The 14,545-nt window shown below is 42.5% G+C and overlaps 1 protein-coding gene across 1 annotated transcript; it reads right to left on the bottom strand.

Annotated features, from left to right (window-relative positions):
• Positions 1–10,101: 10,101 nt before the first annotated feature.
• Positions 10,102–10,947, bottom strand: LOC137834835 (uncharacterized). The gene has a single exon (XM_068643049.1). The coding sequence runs from the start codon at positions 10,945–10,947 to the stop codon at positions 10,102–10,104; it is 846 nt and encodes a 281-aa protein (XP_068499150.1).
• Positions 10,948–14,545: the final 3,598 nt, after the last annotated feature.

The raw sequence follows: 14,545 nt of genomic DNA, 5'->3' as shown, positions 1-14,545 counted from the left end.
GAAAATGCCATCATTTGGTATCATGAGCTTTGGTTCTTCAAGATGAGTAGCTCCTTGTCTTTTAAATTTTAGTTCTTCTTTATTTCATATTGTCATTTACTTTCCTTACTTGTCTTGCTGTTTTTTACATTTTAATTTGTTCTTGGTGTGCTTTGTGGAAGATCCAACCGAAGCACTCTTGTTCATTTGATCTTGAACAAGTTCTTGTGCAATTTGTGATAGGATTCCATACACCTTTGTGTTGCTATTTTCTTTTAGGCTTTGAGTCTTTATTGCTTTCATTATTTTGGTTCATATTATGCTTTGAGTCTTTAATTTTCTGAATCTATACATGTTTTGTCAAGTCATGTTCATCCATATTGTCAACAATTCATAGTAGTCCTTTTATTTGGCTTATTTGTTTCTTGATTTTGGGTCTCTTTTTTTTTTGCTTGAATCTGCTGTTCTTTGCTCCTTTGGTGCCTTTTTAATTTTTAGTTTGAGTTCATATTGTGTTTAGATCATACACAATTCTATTTCACAAATTTCCTTTGTGTCTAAACTTTGGTATCTTGCTGTTTTTGTTTCCAGTTTTCAGATTCCCCTGTTTACACCTTCTCTGTTTTGGCTATTTTAACCCAGAAAAATATTTCCACCCATAGGAAAATTCTGATTTTCTGGAAAAATGCAAGTTTAAAGTGTTATAGAAAAGACAAAAAAAGAATTAGGTCAAAAGAAGCAACAGAAAAAAAAAATGATAAATCTTTTAAGATCAAAGTGCAAATCTGAAGCGCTCCAGCTGGCCTAACCGAACACCAATTTTGCAAAATTTATTAAAAACAAATGGTGCATCCGTTTTGAGTGAATCCAAAGCCAGATTTTAGATAAGATCCTGAATATCTTGCATAACAAATTTCAGAGCCAAATTCCAAAAATACAGATCAGCATAAATCGGGGAACAAACACGTTTTCTGGCCCACAACATTTTCCAGTGGTGCTGTTTTTTTTTATTTGGTCATCTAATCTAGTGCTTTTCTTTAGGAATTCTTTTGTGTGCCAACTTTTATTTGAGTACCTTTATTTGTTTGCTTTAATTACTTGACTCTCTTTCTAGTTGTCACAATCTAAATCCTTTTGGTGGTACTGTTTTTTTTCAATTAAATTTGTTTCTTGCTTTTGTTCTTTGACCTCTAATTTGGGTGCTGGAATTTAATTCTTCTTTGGTGCTTATGTGAATGGGAACTTGATTTGGTTAAGGTTTAGCCCTTTGCTAGGTGCTGGAAATTGGAGGATTAAAGGCCATCATTCTAAGGAGAAGACAAGGTCAAAGCCGAAACAAACATTCTTGAAATAAACACTACAAACACTTGGAAGATCAACAATCAAAGACAACAAGGAAGTGCACTAATCAAAAGAGGATCAACAAAGGGAGTTCTCTTATTTCCTTTGCAACTTGGTTTATTGTTAATTACCTTGTTAATTACGTTTTAGACGGTGAGTGTGTCTTCAAGGGCTCAAAGTGTCCAAGAAGCCTCACCTAGGGCCGAATAGTATAGCAATTCTTGATTAGTAATTGTTACTTGTTTGTAATTGCTTTTCTTGCTTTCATAGCTACGCTTTGCATGTTTAATTTTGTTTAAATTTTGTGCTAAACCGACTAGCTTTGTTGCATAGTTAGCTTGCATTTTTTTCTTGCATTTATTTATCAACTTATTTGTGTTCTAAGTGTTTCACTAAGAGAAAGTCTTGTGTGAAGATATTGGGGGATAGTTTTTGGCAAGGAAAAGGCTTGGTACTTAAGTAGTCCTTTGTGACTCACCTCCCTTACCTGGAAAACTACCTTCTCTAACTTTCCTAAACTTTCTCAAAGTAAAACACCTATATACACGAAGTTTTAGCCATGTCTTCTTCTTCTCACTCTCCAAAGTCTATAGAAAGTGAAGTAAAATCTTTGAAAACTCTTTTAAAAGAAGTATCCCAAGCGGTACAATTGATATCTTTTAGACAATTGGAGAATGAGAACAAAATCAATGAATTGGCTAAAGCTCAAGAAGAGAAATCACAAAAATCACAAAAATCAAAAAAAACTCATGCATCCCATTCTCAAAGTATTGAGTCTCTAGGGGAGGGAAGCCGTAGAATCAATGATTATTACCAACCACCCCCTAGAAGAACTAGGCAAAGGGAACAAGAGGTGCCAAGGGAAACAAGAGTAGACCTACCTCATTTTCATGGAAAGGAAAATGTAGAAGTATATCTAGATTGGGAGATGAAGGTAGAGCAACTTTTTGCTTGCCATAGGGTAAGTGAGGAACGAAAAGTACCCTTAGCCACCCTTAGTTTCCAAGGGAACGCCATGTATTGGTGGACCTCTCTCGAAAGAGATAGACGTCTTCATAGGGAACCTTCCATTACATATTGGAATGACCTTAGGGGAGCCCTAAGACGTCGACATATACCTTCCTACTACCATAGGGAGTTGATGGACAAGCTCCAAAGACTCCAACAAAAGAACATGAGTGTGGAAGAGTATAGGCAAAAAATGGAGCTCTACATGATGAGAGCATCCATTAGAGAAGAGGAGGAAACCACCATAGCTAGGTTCCTTAGTGGCCTATCACTTGAGATAAGAGATAGAGTAGAGCTCTTACCTTATCAAGACTTGAATGATTTGGTTCAACTTTGCATTAAAGTTGAGCAACAAAACTTGCGCAAAATCTCAATTCAAAAGGTGAGCCCCTATTCTACCTTTTATCCCAAGAAAGAGTTTAGAATGGAGGGTAGTACATCCAAGGAAAAACCAAAAGAGCCTACCAAGCCCTTCACCAAAGAAACCTCAACCCCACCCATCCGAGCTAGAGATGTTAAATGTTTTAAGTGCTATGGTAGGGGGCATGTGCAAGCACAATGTCCAAACCAAAGGACTTTGTTTCTTAAAGGTGTAGATGAGTACACTAGTGGCGAGGATGAGCCTAGTGAGAGAGAGGAAGGGGGAGAGGATGAGAGGGTAGCTCCACTTGAGGGAGAATTGCTTATGATTAGGAGAACCCTCAACAATCACCCTAGCACATCCATTGAAACACAAAGAGAGAACATATTTCATACAAGATGCAATGTTTTAGAAAACATATGCTCTCTCATTGTGGATAGTGGTTCTAGTTGTAATTGTTGTAGTGCTAGGATGGTTGAAAAGCTTAAGCTACAAGTGGTTCCCCACCCAAAACCTTACAAACTTCAATGGCTTAATGAAAATGGGGAACTACATGTAGACAAGCAAGTGGAAATCAAGTTTTCCATAGGGAACTACAAAGACAAAGTTTTATGTGATGTAGTGCCTATGGAAGCTTGTCATATTTTATTAGGGAGACCATGGCAATTTGATAAGAAAACCTTGCATGATGGTCTCACTAACGAAATTTCCTTCACCCATAAGTATAAAAAGTTTGTACTTAGTCCTTTACCACATTCTCAAGTGGTAAAAGACCAAATACAAATGAAGCAAAAGAGGGATGAGGAAAACAAAAAAAAAAAGAGCACTAGAAAAAGAGAAAATCCTTAGGGATAGGAAGGCGTGGGAGAAGAGTGTTCCTTCCCACAAGGTTGGTCAACAAGCAAAGCCTCTTGAAAACGTCTTTGAAAACTTGCTTCTTGTTGAACAACCAAGCCTTATCTTGTGTAAAGGAGCACTTACATGCACTGCCACAAGTAGTGAACTTATGAATTTACCTCCTCAAATCGAAAATCTTTTGAGTGAATTTGAAGATCTATTCTCACAAGAAAGACCCATTGGGCTTCCTCCTCTAAGGGGAATAGAACATCAAATTGACTTTATCCCGGGGGCAAGCCTACCAAATAGGCCTGCTTATAGAACCAACCCCGAGGAAACTAAGGAGATAGAATCACAAGTTCAAGACTTGTTGGAGAAGGGTTGGGTTCAAAAGAGCCTAAGCCCTTGTGTTGTACCTGTCTTGTTGGTGCCAAAAAAAGATGGAAAATGGCGCATGTGTTGTGATTGTCGAGCAATCAACAACATCACCATCAAGTATAGGCATCCCATTCCAAGGCTTGATGATATGCTTGATGAATTGCATGGGTCAACTCTATTCTCCAAAATTGACCTTAAAAGTGAATATCACCAAATTCGAATCAAGGAGGATGATGAGTGGAAAACCGCTTTTAAGACCAAATTTGGATTATACGAGTGGTTGGTGATGCCCTTTGGGCTTACTAATGCCCCAAGTACATTCATGAGGCTTATGAATCACACCTTGAGGGATTGTATAGGTAAATATGTAGTAGTTTACTTTGATGATATTTTAGTATATAGTAAAACCCTAGAAGACCATCTAAGTCACCTTAGGGAAGTTCTTCTAGTTCTTAGGAAAAATAGTCTTTTTGCAAATAGGGATAAGTGTACCTTTTGTGTAGATAGTGTAGTCTTTTTAGGCTTCATAGTAAGCAATAAGGGGGTGCATGTAGATCCCGAGAAAATCAAAGCCATCCGAGAGTGGCCAACTCCATAAAATGTAAGTGATGTAAGAAGTTTTCATGGGTTAGCTAGCTTCTATAGAAGGTTTGTGCCTAATTTTTCTAGCCTAGCATCTCTTTTGAATGAACTTGTTAAAAAAGATGTTGCATTTTGTTGGAATGAAAAGCATGAGCAAGCCTTTCAAAGGCTAAAAGCTCAACTCACCAATGCACCCATCCTATCTCTTCCAAATTTTTCCAAAACCTTTGAGATAGAATGTGATGCATCGGGGGTAGGCATAGGTGCGGTTTTGTTGCAAGGTGGACACCCCATTGCTTATTTTAGTGAAAAACTCCATGGTGCCACCCTCAACTACCCCACCTATGACAAAGAGCTCTATGCTCTTGTGCGAGCCCTAAAGACTTGGGAACACTACCTTGTGTCTAAAGAATTTGTCATACATAGTGATCACGAGTCTTTAAAATATTTAAAGGGTCAACACAAGCTCAACAAGAGACATGCTAAATGGATGGAATTTCTTGAACAATTTCCTTATGTAATCAAATACAAGAAAGGGAGCACCAATATAGTGGCCGATGCTCTTTCAAGACGGCATACACTCCTTTCAAAATTAGGTGCCCAAATTCTTGGATTTAACCACATAAGAGAGCTTTACCAAGATGACCAAGAACTCTCATCCATCTATGCCCAATGTCTACATAGAGCGCAAGGAGGTTATTATGTGTCCGAGGGATATCTTTTTAAAGAGGGAAAACTTTGCATTCCCCAAGGAACACATAGGAAACTCCTTGTCAAAGAATCACATGAAGGGGGACTCATGGGCCATTTTGGAGTTGATAAAACTCTAGATCTTTTAAAAGCAAAATTTTGTTGGCCACACATGAGGAAAGATGTTCAACGACATTGTTCTAGATGCATCTCATGTTTCAAAGCAAAGTCTAGAACAATGTCGAATGGACTCTATACCCCTTTGCCGATTGCAAATGCTCCTTGGGAAGACATTAGCATGGATTTCATTTTAGGATTTCCTAGGACTGCAAGAGGCCATGACTCTATCTTTGTGGTAGTGGACCGTTTTAGCAAAATGTCCCATTTTATTCCATGCCACAAAGTAGATGATGCTCAAAATATTTCTAAACTCTTCTTTAGAGAAGTGGTGAGACTCCATGGTCTCCCTAGAAGTATAGTGTCCGATAGAGATCCCAAGTTTATCAGCCACTTTTGGAAAACTCTTTGGGGTAAACTTGGAACAAGACTACAATTTTCAACTTCTTGTCACCCTCAAACGGATGGACAAACCGAAGTAGTCAATAGATCTCTTGGAACTATGCTTAGGGCTATCATGAAGGGCAGCCACAAATCTTGGGATGAGTACCTTCCCCATATTGAGTTTGCTTACAATAGAGTAGTTCACAAGACTACTAATGCTTCTCCTTTTGAAGTAGTATATGGCTTTAATCCTCTCACACCCATGGATTTGATACCCCTTCCTAATCCACAAGATTTTGTGCATAAGGAAGGCGTAATCAAAGCTGATTTTGTAAAGAAAATGCATGAGAAGATTAAACTCCAAATACAACAACAAAATGAAAAGTACACAAAATACAACAATAAAGGGAAGAGAGAAATAATTTTTGAGGAAGGAGACTTAGTTTGGCTTCACCTTCGCAAAGATAGATTTCCAACTCAAAGGAAGTCCAAACTAAGTCCCCGAGGAGATGGACCTTTCCAAGTTCTCAAGCGAGTCAACAACAATGCATATAAATTGGACCTACCTCTTGAATATGGAGTACATGACACTTTTAATGTAATTGATCTTTCTCCATTTGTAGGTACCAATGACGATGACGAGCTGGATTTGAGGACAAATCCTTTCCAAGGGGGAGGGGATGATGGAGGAGGGCCAAGCACATCTAGCCATGGGAGCCAAAGCCCACACCATGAAGAGCGTCTAGACCAAGGAGAGCGTCTAGCTCCAAGGAATGAGCGTCTAGACCGTGAAGAAGGAAAGCGTCTACCCATGGAGCGTCTAGGTGTGCCATTAGACCGTCTAGGTCCTCTCACAAGATCAATGGCCAAGCATGTACAAGCACAAGTGGAAGAAGCCACGGATGGAAGAGAGAAAGCCTTGTATATGTTGCATCAAGGCCCAATAGGGGTATTTAGTAGATAGGGTAGTGTAGAAAGTATTTTGAAATGAAACCTTCTAGAACTTTGCTAGGTGTGACCGGTCATGGCACATGGCATAGCTTTGCATTTCATTTGGTTTACATTTCATTAAGCATTAGCTTATGATTTACGTCCCAAATAGCCTATAAATAGGGAGGCTATCTCATGTATTTGGCAAGTTTATTGTGAGTAAAGTTATGCTGCCCATTTGTGCTCAACTTTGCTTCTCCCTAGAATCCTAGGCTCTAAACTTCAATTCCTTCATCTTTTCCCTTGAGCTGGCCGAACCACTCAATACCCATACTTATCATGCACCTACAAGATCAACACCACTCTTAGGAGGATCTTGCTCACTCTCATACATTGCTTCCGCCCCATACTCTACATTGATTCAAGAAGAACTTCATGAAAATGCCATCACATACCAGAAGAGGGTGCATAAACCCAAACCTGTACAACTCGCCATCGATGAGGGTGAACCTGCTGGAGTTCTTCTTTATCTTTTTGGCCTTTGTCGAGTCCATTGGGAGCACGCCATCCGCCATGTAGCGCTGGTAGGGCGTTATCCATGTATCCGGCTCATGGATAGCGCAAACTTGCATCATCTTTGTCACTCCCGCTGGATGGGCCCTAACTCTCGGCGTCCTCAAAGTCTCTTGAGTCAAGGATCTATGACTCCTCGTCGTCCCTTCCATTGACCTGCACACTTGAAGAACCTGGTGATCTGCCACAAACGCTCGAGGTGTCTTCAAAGTTTCTTGTATAACGGTCCTCTGCCTGCCCCCCTTGCCCGAACTGGCAAGTTTCGCCAGCAAGTCAGCTCGGGCATTCTGCTCCTTTGGCACGTGCACCACTTCAAACAAGATAAAGGACCTCTTTAACTCTTGCACATACTCCAGGTAAGCCGCCATCTGCGGATCTTTGGCCTGAAACTCGCCGGTTACCTGGCCAGTGACCAACAGCGAATCACTCTTGGCCATCAGCACCTTTGCTCCCATCTCCTTTGCCAACAAAATACGAACGATCAAAGCCTTATACTCCGCCTAATTATTGCTGGCTTTAAAGGCAAACCTCAGAGATTGCTCTATCAACACGCCGTTGGGTCCTTCCAAAATAACCCCAGCCCCGCTACCCAGCTGGTTAGACGACCCATCCACCTAGAGCACCCAACAAAAACCATCCCCGGCGCTCTGCACTGCTTCAAAAGATAGCTCGACCACAAAGTCAGCGAAGATTTGCCCCTTGATCGGTCCTCGGGGCTCATACTTGATGTTGAATTCCGAAAACTCCACCGCCCATTTTACCATCCTCCCAGCTACATCTGGTTTTTTCAAAACCTTCTGGATGGGTAAGGTAGTCATTACCAACACTGTAAAGCTCTGGAAGTAATGGCGCAACCTCCTCGCCGAAAACACAACCGCCAGCGCCGCTTTTTCTAAGGCCTGATATCTCACTTCCGGGCGCTGCAACACCTTGCTAACAAAATAGATGGGCTTCTGGGCTTGATCTTGATCCTGGACGAGCACCGCACTTATGGCTCTCTCAGTTATGGCAAAATATAACCTGAGGGGCGTTGCCACTTGAGGTTTGCACAGAATCGGCGGGCTTGCCAAGTACTCTTTGAGCTTCACAAAAGCTTCTTCACACTCCTTTGTCCAAACAAACCTGTTATTCCTCTTCAAGAATTGGAAGTAAGGGTGGCCCTTCTCTGTACTGGCGGATACGAATTGAGACAGGGCAGCCATCCGGCCCGTGAGCTGCTGCACCTCCTTTATAGTGGCAGGACTCCTCATCGCCAGAATGGCGGCACATTTGTCGGGATTTGCCTCGATTCCCCTCTCCGATAAGAGAAATCCCAGAAATTTCCCTACCTCCACGCCGAAAATACACTTCTCAGGATTCAGTTTCAGCTTGTACCTGGCTATTGTGACAAACAACTCTTCCAGATCAGTGACGTGTCTGCTCTTTTCCAGAGATGTTACGACCATGTCGTCAACATACGCTTGCACATTCCTCACGAGCATAGGGGCGAGCACCTTGTCCATTAGCCTCTAGTACATGGCCCCCGCATTCTTCAGCCCGAAGGGCATCACCTTATAGCAATAGCACGACCTTTCTGTCATGAAAGCAGTCTTTTCCTCATCCCAGGGATGCATCTTAATCTGGTTGTATCCTGAGAAGGCATCCAAGAAGCTGAGCAACTTACACCCTGACGCACTGTCTACCAGGGCATCTATACTTGGCAAAGGATAAGAATCCTTTGGACAGGCTTAATTCAGATCCGTGAAGTCAACACACATCCGCCATTTCCCGTTGCTCTTCTTGACAAGAACGACGTTGGCGAGCCATTATGGATATTGGATCTCCCTGATATGGCCTGCTGCAAGGAATTTCTGCGTCTCGTCCTTGATCACCTGCCTCTTTTCTTCGTTAAACTTTCTCCTTCTCTGGCGGATTGGCCTGACCTGGGGATCCATTGCTAAACGATGACACAGAAAATCGGGGTGAATCCCTGGCATGTCTGAAGCAGACCATGCAAACGCATCCAGGTGCCTACTTATTACCTTGGCGATCTGGTCTTGTGTCTCACCGTCTAAGGTTTTCCCCAGTTTAAACATCTTGCCGTTTATCTTCTTCTCAAGCCACTCCTCGACTGGCTGAGGCCTCTTTTCACTGGCGATCAGCGCTCTCGCAATACCTGACTCCCTGGCGATCTCCGGGCAGTTTCTCTCTTCCTCCACCCGAGCGGCGCTCTCGGATCTCGCCTCGACATCCTCCATCATCACATCGCCCTTGGCGGCCACCTCCAACGCTGTATCCACAACTCGCTGGTTTTCCTGCTCAGGCCCCACACCAGGGGGCGGCATTGTGGTTACGTGGCATACCAATCTCTTGTTCTTGAGGCTGTTTTCATAACACTTCTTCGCCTGCTTTTGGTCTGAACGGATGGTGATAACCACCCCTTCCATTGATGGTAACTTGACCTTCATGTGCCTTGTTGAAGGCACAGCTCCTGTCCTGTTGAGTGTTGGCCTTCCTAACAGGATGTTGTATGCCGACGGAGCGTTCACAACGAGGTACCTGATCTTTTCTGTGCGCGAGGCCGACCCATCTGTGAACTTCGTCCTTAACTCAATGTACCCCCTGACCTCCACTTGATCACCGACAAAATCGTATAAGCAGCCCCCATATGGCCTCAGCTGGTCAGGGGACAACTATAACTTTTCGAAAGTCGGCCAAAACATCACATCTGCCGAGCTTCCTTGATCGACCAACACCTAGTGAACCATCCTCCCCGCCGTAACAAGCGAGACCATAATGGGATCATTGTCATGAGGCACAACATCCCTAAGATCTTCTTTGGTGAACGTGATGTCCACGTCGGGCGAGTGATCCTCAAAAGCCTCCACTGACATCACGGACCTTGCATACTTCTTACGTTGAGAGGCAGTGGGCCCTCCTCCTCAGAAGCCACCAGAAATGGTGTGAACCTCCCCATGGACTGGCATCTCGTGTGCCTGGCCTTCCTCTGGCACCGTCGTGGCCGCAGTTGTAGTAGACCCTGCGAGGTAGTCCTTTAAAAATCCATTCTTCACGAGCTCATCCAACTGATAGCCCAGCGCCAAGCAGTTGTTAATATGGTGCCCGAATGCTTCGTGGAATTCGCACCATGATTCCTTGTGAAGTCCCAGCACCTTGTCAGACTTTGTTGGTGGCCTCAACTTGTCAGCTATGTTGGGCACAACAATGAGGTCTTTGAGTTCCACAACAAAGTTATGCCTTAGCGGCCTATTTCTCTCTCTCCTTCTTTCTGCTCGACCCCTAGGTTGGGCCCTCCTTGTCTCGTAGGTGCGCTTCCTGTCTGGGTTCCTTATCTCTGTGGCAGCTTCGTGAACCCTAGCAGGTTGCGTGCGTATCTGCGCTCTCGGCCGTGCGGGTGCAGCAGTCGTGCACTTATCGTACGCCTCGCCCTCTGAGGCAATGTGTTCTACCGCTCTACGCCTTACTTCAGCAAAGGTTTTAGGGTGGTTGCGGTTAAGTGATTTACTAAAGGATCCAGGACACACACCCTTCCTAAATGCGTACACGATCATGGGCTCGTCTGAGGTACCCACCTTCACAACCTGCGCTCCGAAGCGGCTTATGTATTCTTTCAGAGTTTCCCCTTGGTATTGCTTCACGTCAAAAAGGTCGTACGAAACTGGGGTTGGGGCCCTATTGGATAAATACTGCTCTCTGAATAGTCGTGAGAGTTGTGTGAAAGACGTGATGTGACACTCTGGGAGGCTAATGAACCAATCCATAGCCATCCTAGTGAAAGTGCTCATGAAGAGCTTGCACCTTACGGCATCAGAACCGCCAACCAACATCATATGTGTGTGGAACGCAATGAGGTGTGCCTCAGGATCCTCCATCCCTGTGAAGGTTACCTTGGGCCCCGTGAACGTGTTGGGGATCGTTGTCTCTAGGATCGCCTGTGAGAATGGTGTTGTGAATTCTCTAGGTGGGGAGGCAGCCTCAGGCTCGTCTACATCGCGCCATCCACGGCGTAACTCCTCGTTGGCACGGTGGAGCTCATCGTTTCTCGCCTGAGAAGCTGCGAGATCTGTCTTCATGCGCTCTTGCTCCGCTTTCGACGCTGTCATTGCTTCCTGCAGCCCTTGCATCATGCTCATGAGTTGTTGCATGGTCATCTCTTCACTCCTAGCGCGTGCAGGTCTGGTGGTCATGGCTTTCTGGAAACTACCTTGTTTTAATGGTTCTAGTGATCCAAATGTGTATTTAGATTGGGAGGCTAAGTGTGAACAAATTTTTGAGATCCATGAGATCCAAGATGAGCATAAGCTCAAGCTAGCCACCCTAGAGTTTAGTGATTATGCCATGAAATGGTGGCATGGAATTGTAAAGGACATTATCTATCACAAGGGTCCTCCCGTGGACTCTTGGAACTCTTTAAAGGATCATATGCGCGCTAGGTTTGTGCCCCCACATTTTAGGAAAGACCTCATGTTGAGACTCCAACGGTTTCAACAAGGCACGCTAAATGTGGATGAATATTATAAGGAGCTTGAGACGCTTGTGCTTAAAATTGAATTAGAAGAAAGTGAAGAAGCCATGGTTGCTAGGTTTGTGAGTGGTCTTAGGAAGGATATTCAAGACATTGTTGAGTTACAAGAGTATTCATCATTGGGCTCTTTAGTTCATCTTGCAATGAAGGTGGAAGCCCAACTTGCTAAGAAAAACTCTTTTAAAAATGCTTCCAATGATGGATACTACTCCAAGTCTTGGAGAAACAAAACTTCTTTTTCTAAACATCCTTCCAAAGATTCTTCTTTCAAACCCAAGGAATCTAAGCCATCAACTTCTAGACCTAAGTCTCCCACTAGAACATCTAACACTAAATGCTTTAAATGTATGGGTTATGGTCATATTGCTGCAAATTGTCCTTCCAAACGAAGTATGTACATGCATGAGGGCATTGTAGTTAGTGAGCATGATTCGGATTCTCCAAAGCATTCATTGCATTCTCATACATCTAGTGAGGAAGAGAGCGAATGTCCACTTGAAGGGGACTTGTTAGTTGTGAGAAGACTTCTTGGACAAGTTTCACAACCTTTTGATGAAAGTCAAAGGGAAAATATTTTCCATACAAGATGTCTTATTCAAAACAACATTTGTTCCTTGATAGTGGATGGGGGTAGTTGTGCAAATGTGGCTAGTACAAGAGTAGTAGATAAGCTTGGATTGCCTACTATCTCTCATACAAAGCCCTACAAGTTACAATGGCTTAGTGAAGTAGGAGAAATAATTGTTAATAAACAAGTCCTCATCCATTTCTCCATTGGAAAATACAAAGATGAGGTATTATGTGATGTTGTGCCCATGGAAGCCACTCATGTTCTTTTGGGAAGGCCTTGGCAATTTGATAGAAAAGTTTTACATGATGGCTTTACCAACAAATTATCTTTTGAATTCCATGGTCACAAGGTTACTTTAAAATCTCTCTCTCCAAGAGAAGTCCATGAGGACCAAGTTATCATGAAGAAAAAGAGGGAGAGTGAAAAAGATAAAAAAGATAAGAGTTCTAAGCCTACACTCCTTGTGTCTAGGCGTGACATTGAAAGGGAAATAGTGGCTCATCATCCTCTTTTCTTAGCCATCCCTAGAACTCTTAGAGTAGAATCACTTGTTGATAGTCCTCATTGCTTGGAAAATTTGGTAGAAGAGTTCAAAGATGTGTTTCAAGATCCTCCAAATGGACTTCCACCTTTGAGAGGGATTGAACACCAAATTGATTTGATACCGGGCTCTTCTTTACCAAATCGTCCAGCATATAGGACCAATCCAAGTGAAACCAAGGAAATTCGCCAACAAGTTGAGGCTTTGATTGAGAAAGGGTGGGTGCAAGATAGCATGAGTCCTTGTGCTATGCCTATCATCTTAGTGCCAAAAAAGGATGGCACATGGCGAATGTGTTCGGATTGTAGGGCCATCAATAACATAACCATTAAGTATAGGCATCCCATACCTAGACTAGATGATTTGTTGGATGAATTACATGGTTCAAAAATCTTTTCAAAGATTGATCTTAAAAGCGGCTACAATCAAATCCGTATCAAACCGGGTGATGAATGGAAGACGGCTTTTAAGACCAACTTTGGTTTATATGAGTGGTTAGTTATGCCTTTTGGTTTAACTAATGCACCAAGTACCTTCATGCGCCTCATGCATCATGTTCTTAGACCTTTCATTGGTAAGTTTGTTGTGGTTTACTTTGATGACATTCTCATTTATAGCTTATCTTTGAATGAACATAGGTTGCATGTTAGGCAAGTTTTAGAAACCCTTAGGAAGGAACATTTGTATGCTAACCTTGCTAAATGTATGTTTGCTCTTGATCATATAGAATTCCTAGGGTTTGTTGTGAGTTGTAAAGGGGTCCATGTGGACAAAACTAAGGTGGTGGCCATTCAAAATTGGCCTACACCGAAATCTTTGAATGAGGTCCGAAGTTTTCATGGACTAGCTTCTTTCTATAGAAGATTTGTCCCAAACTTTAGTACCATTGCCGCACCACTCAATGACATAGTGAAAAAGGATGTGGTCTTTCATTGGGGAGAAGCACAACAAAATGCTTTTGATACTTTGAAAGAAAAATTGACTAATGCTCCCATCTTGGCCCTTCCTAATTTCACTAAGACATTTGAGATTGAGTGTGATGCTTCAAGTATAGGTATTGGGGTTGTTCTCCTTCAAGAGGGCCACCCCATAGCCTATTTTAGTGAGAAATTGAAGGGAAGTCATCTCAACTATTCCACCTATGATAAGGAATTATATGCACTTGTTAGGGCTTTGTTTACTTGGCAACACTATCTTTTTCCCAAAGAGTTTGCGATACATAGTGATCATGAATCTCTTAAATATTTGAAGAGCCAAAACAAGCTTAACAAGAGGCATGCTAAGTGGGTGGAATTCATTGAGCAATTTCCTTATGTGATCAAACACAAGCAAGGCAAAATAAATATTGTGGCGGATGCTCTTTCTAGAAGATACACCTTGCTAAATCTTTTAACCTCTCAATATCTTGGTTTTGATCACATTAAGGAACTTTATCATGATGACCATGATTTTTCTCCCATCTATCAAGAGTGTCTTAATGGAGGACACAAAGACTTTTTTATTCAAGATGGCTTTCTTTTTAAAGGAAAACGTCTTTGTGTTCCCCAATGCTCTATTAGATTATCTCTTGTTAGAGAAGCTCATGAGGGGGGTTTAATGGGACATTTTGGGGTTGCTAAAACTTTGGATGTGTTGCATGAACATTTCTTTTGGCCTCATATGCATAAACATGTTCATAGTTTGTGTGATAAATGCATAGCTTGCCGCAAAGCTAAGTCTAAAATGCAT

Source organism: Phaseolus vulgaris, chromosome 11 (genome assembly GCF_000499845.2).
Source record: "Phaseolus vulgaris cultivar G19833 chromosome 11, P. vulgaris v2.0, whole genome shotgun sequence".
Taxonomy (NCBI): domain Eukaryota; kingdom Viridiplantae; phylum Streptophyta; class Magnoliopsida; order Fabales; family Fabaceae; genus Phaseolus; species Phaseolus vulgaris.
The sequence above is the reverse complement of the archived record's forward strand: the minus strand, read 5'-3'. Positions and strand labels throughout refer to the sequence as shown.

Bases quoted from the DNA above. Each gene is read 5' to 3' on its own strand.
- LOC137834835 (XM_068643049.1), bottom strand. From the start codon at position 10,947: ATGGCTATGGATTGGTTCATTAGCCTCCCAGAGTGTCACATCACGTCT.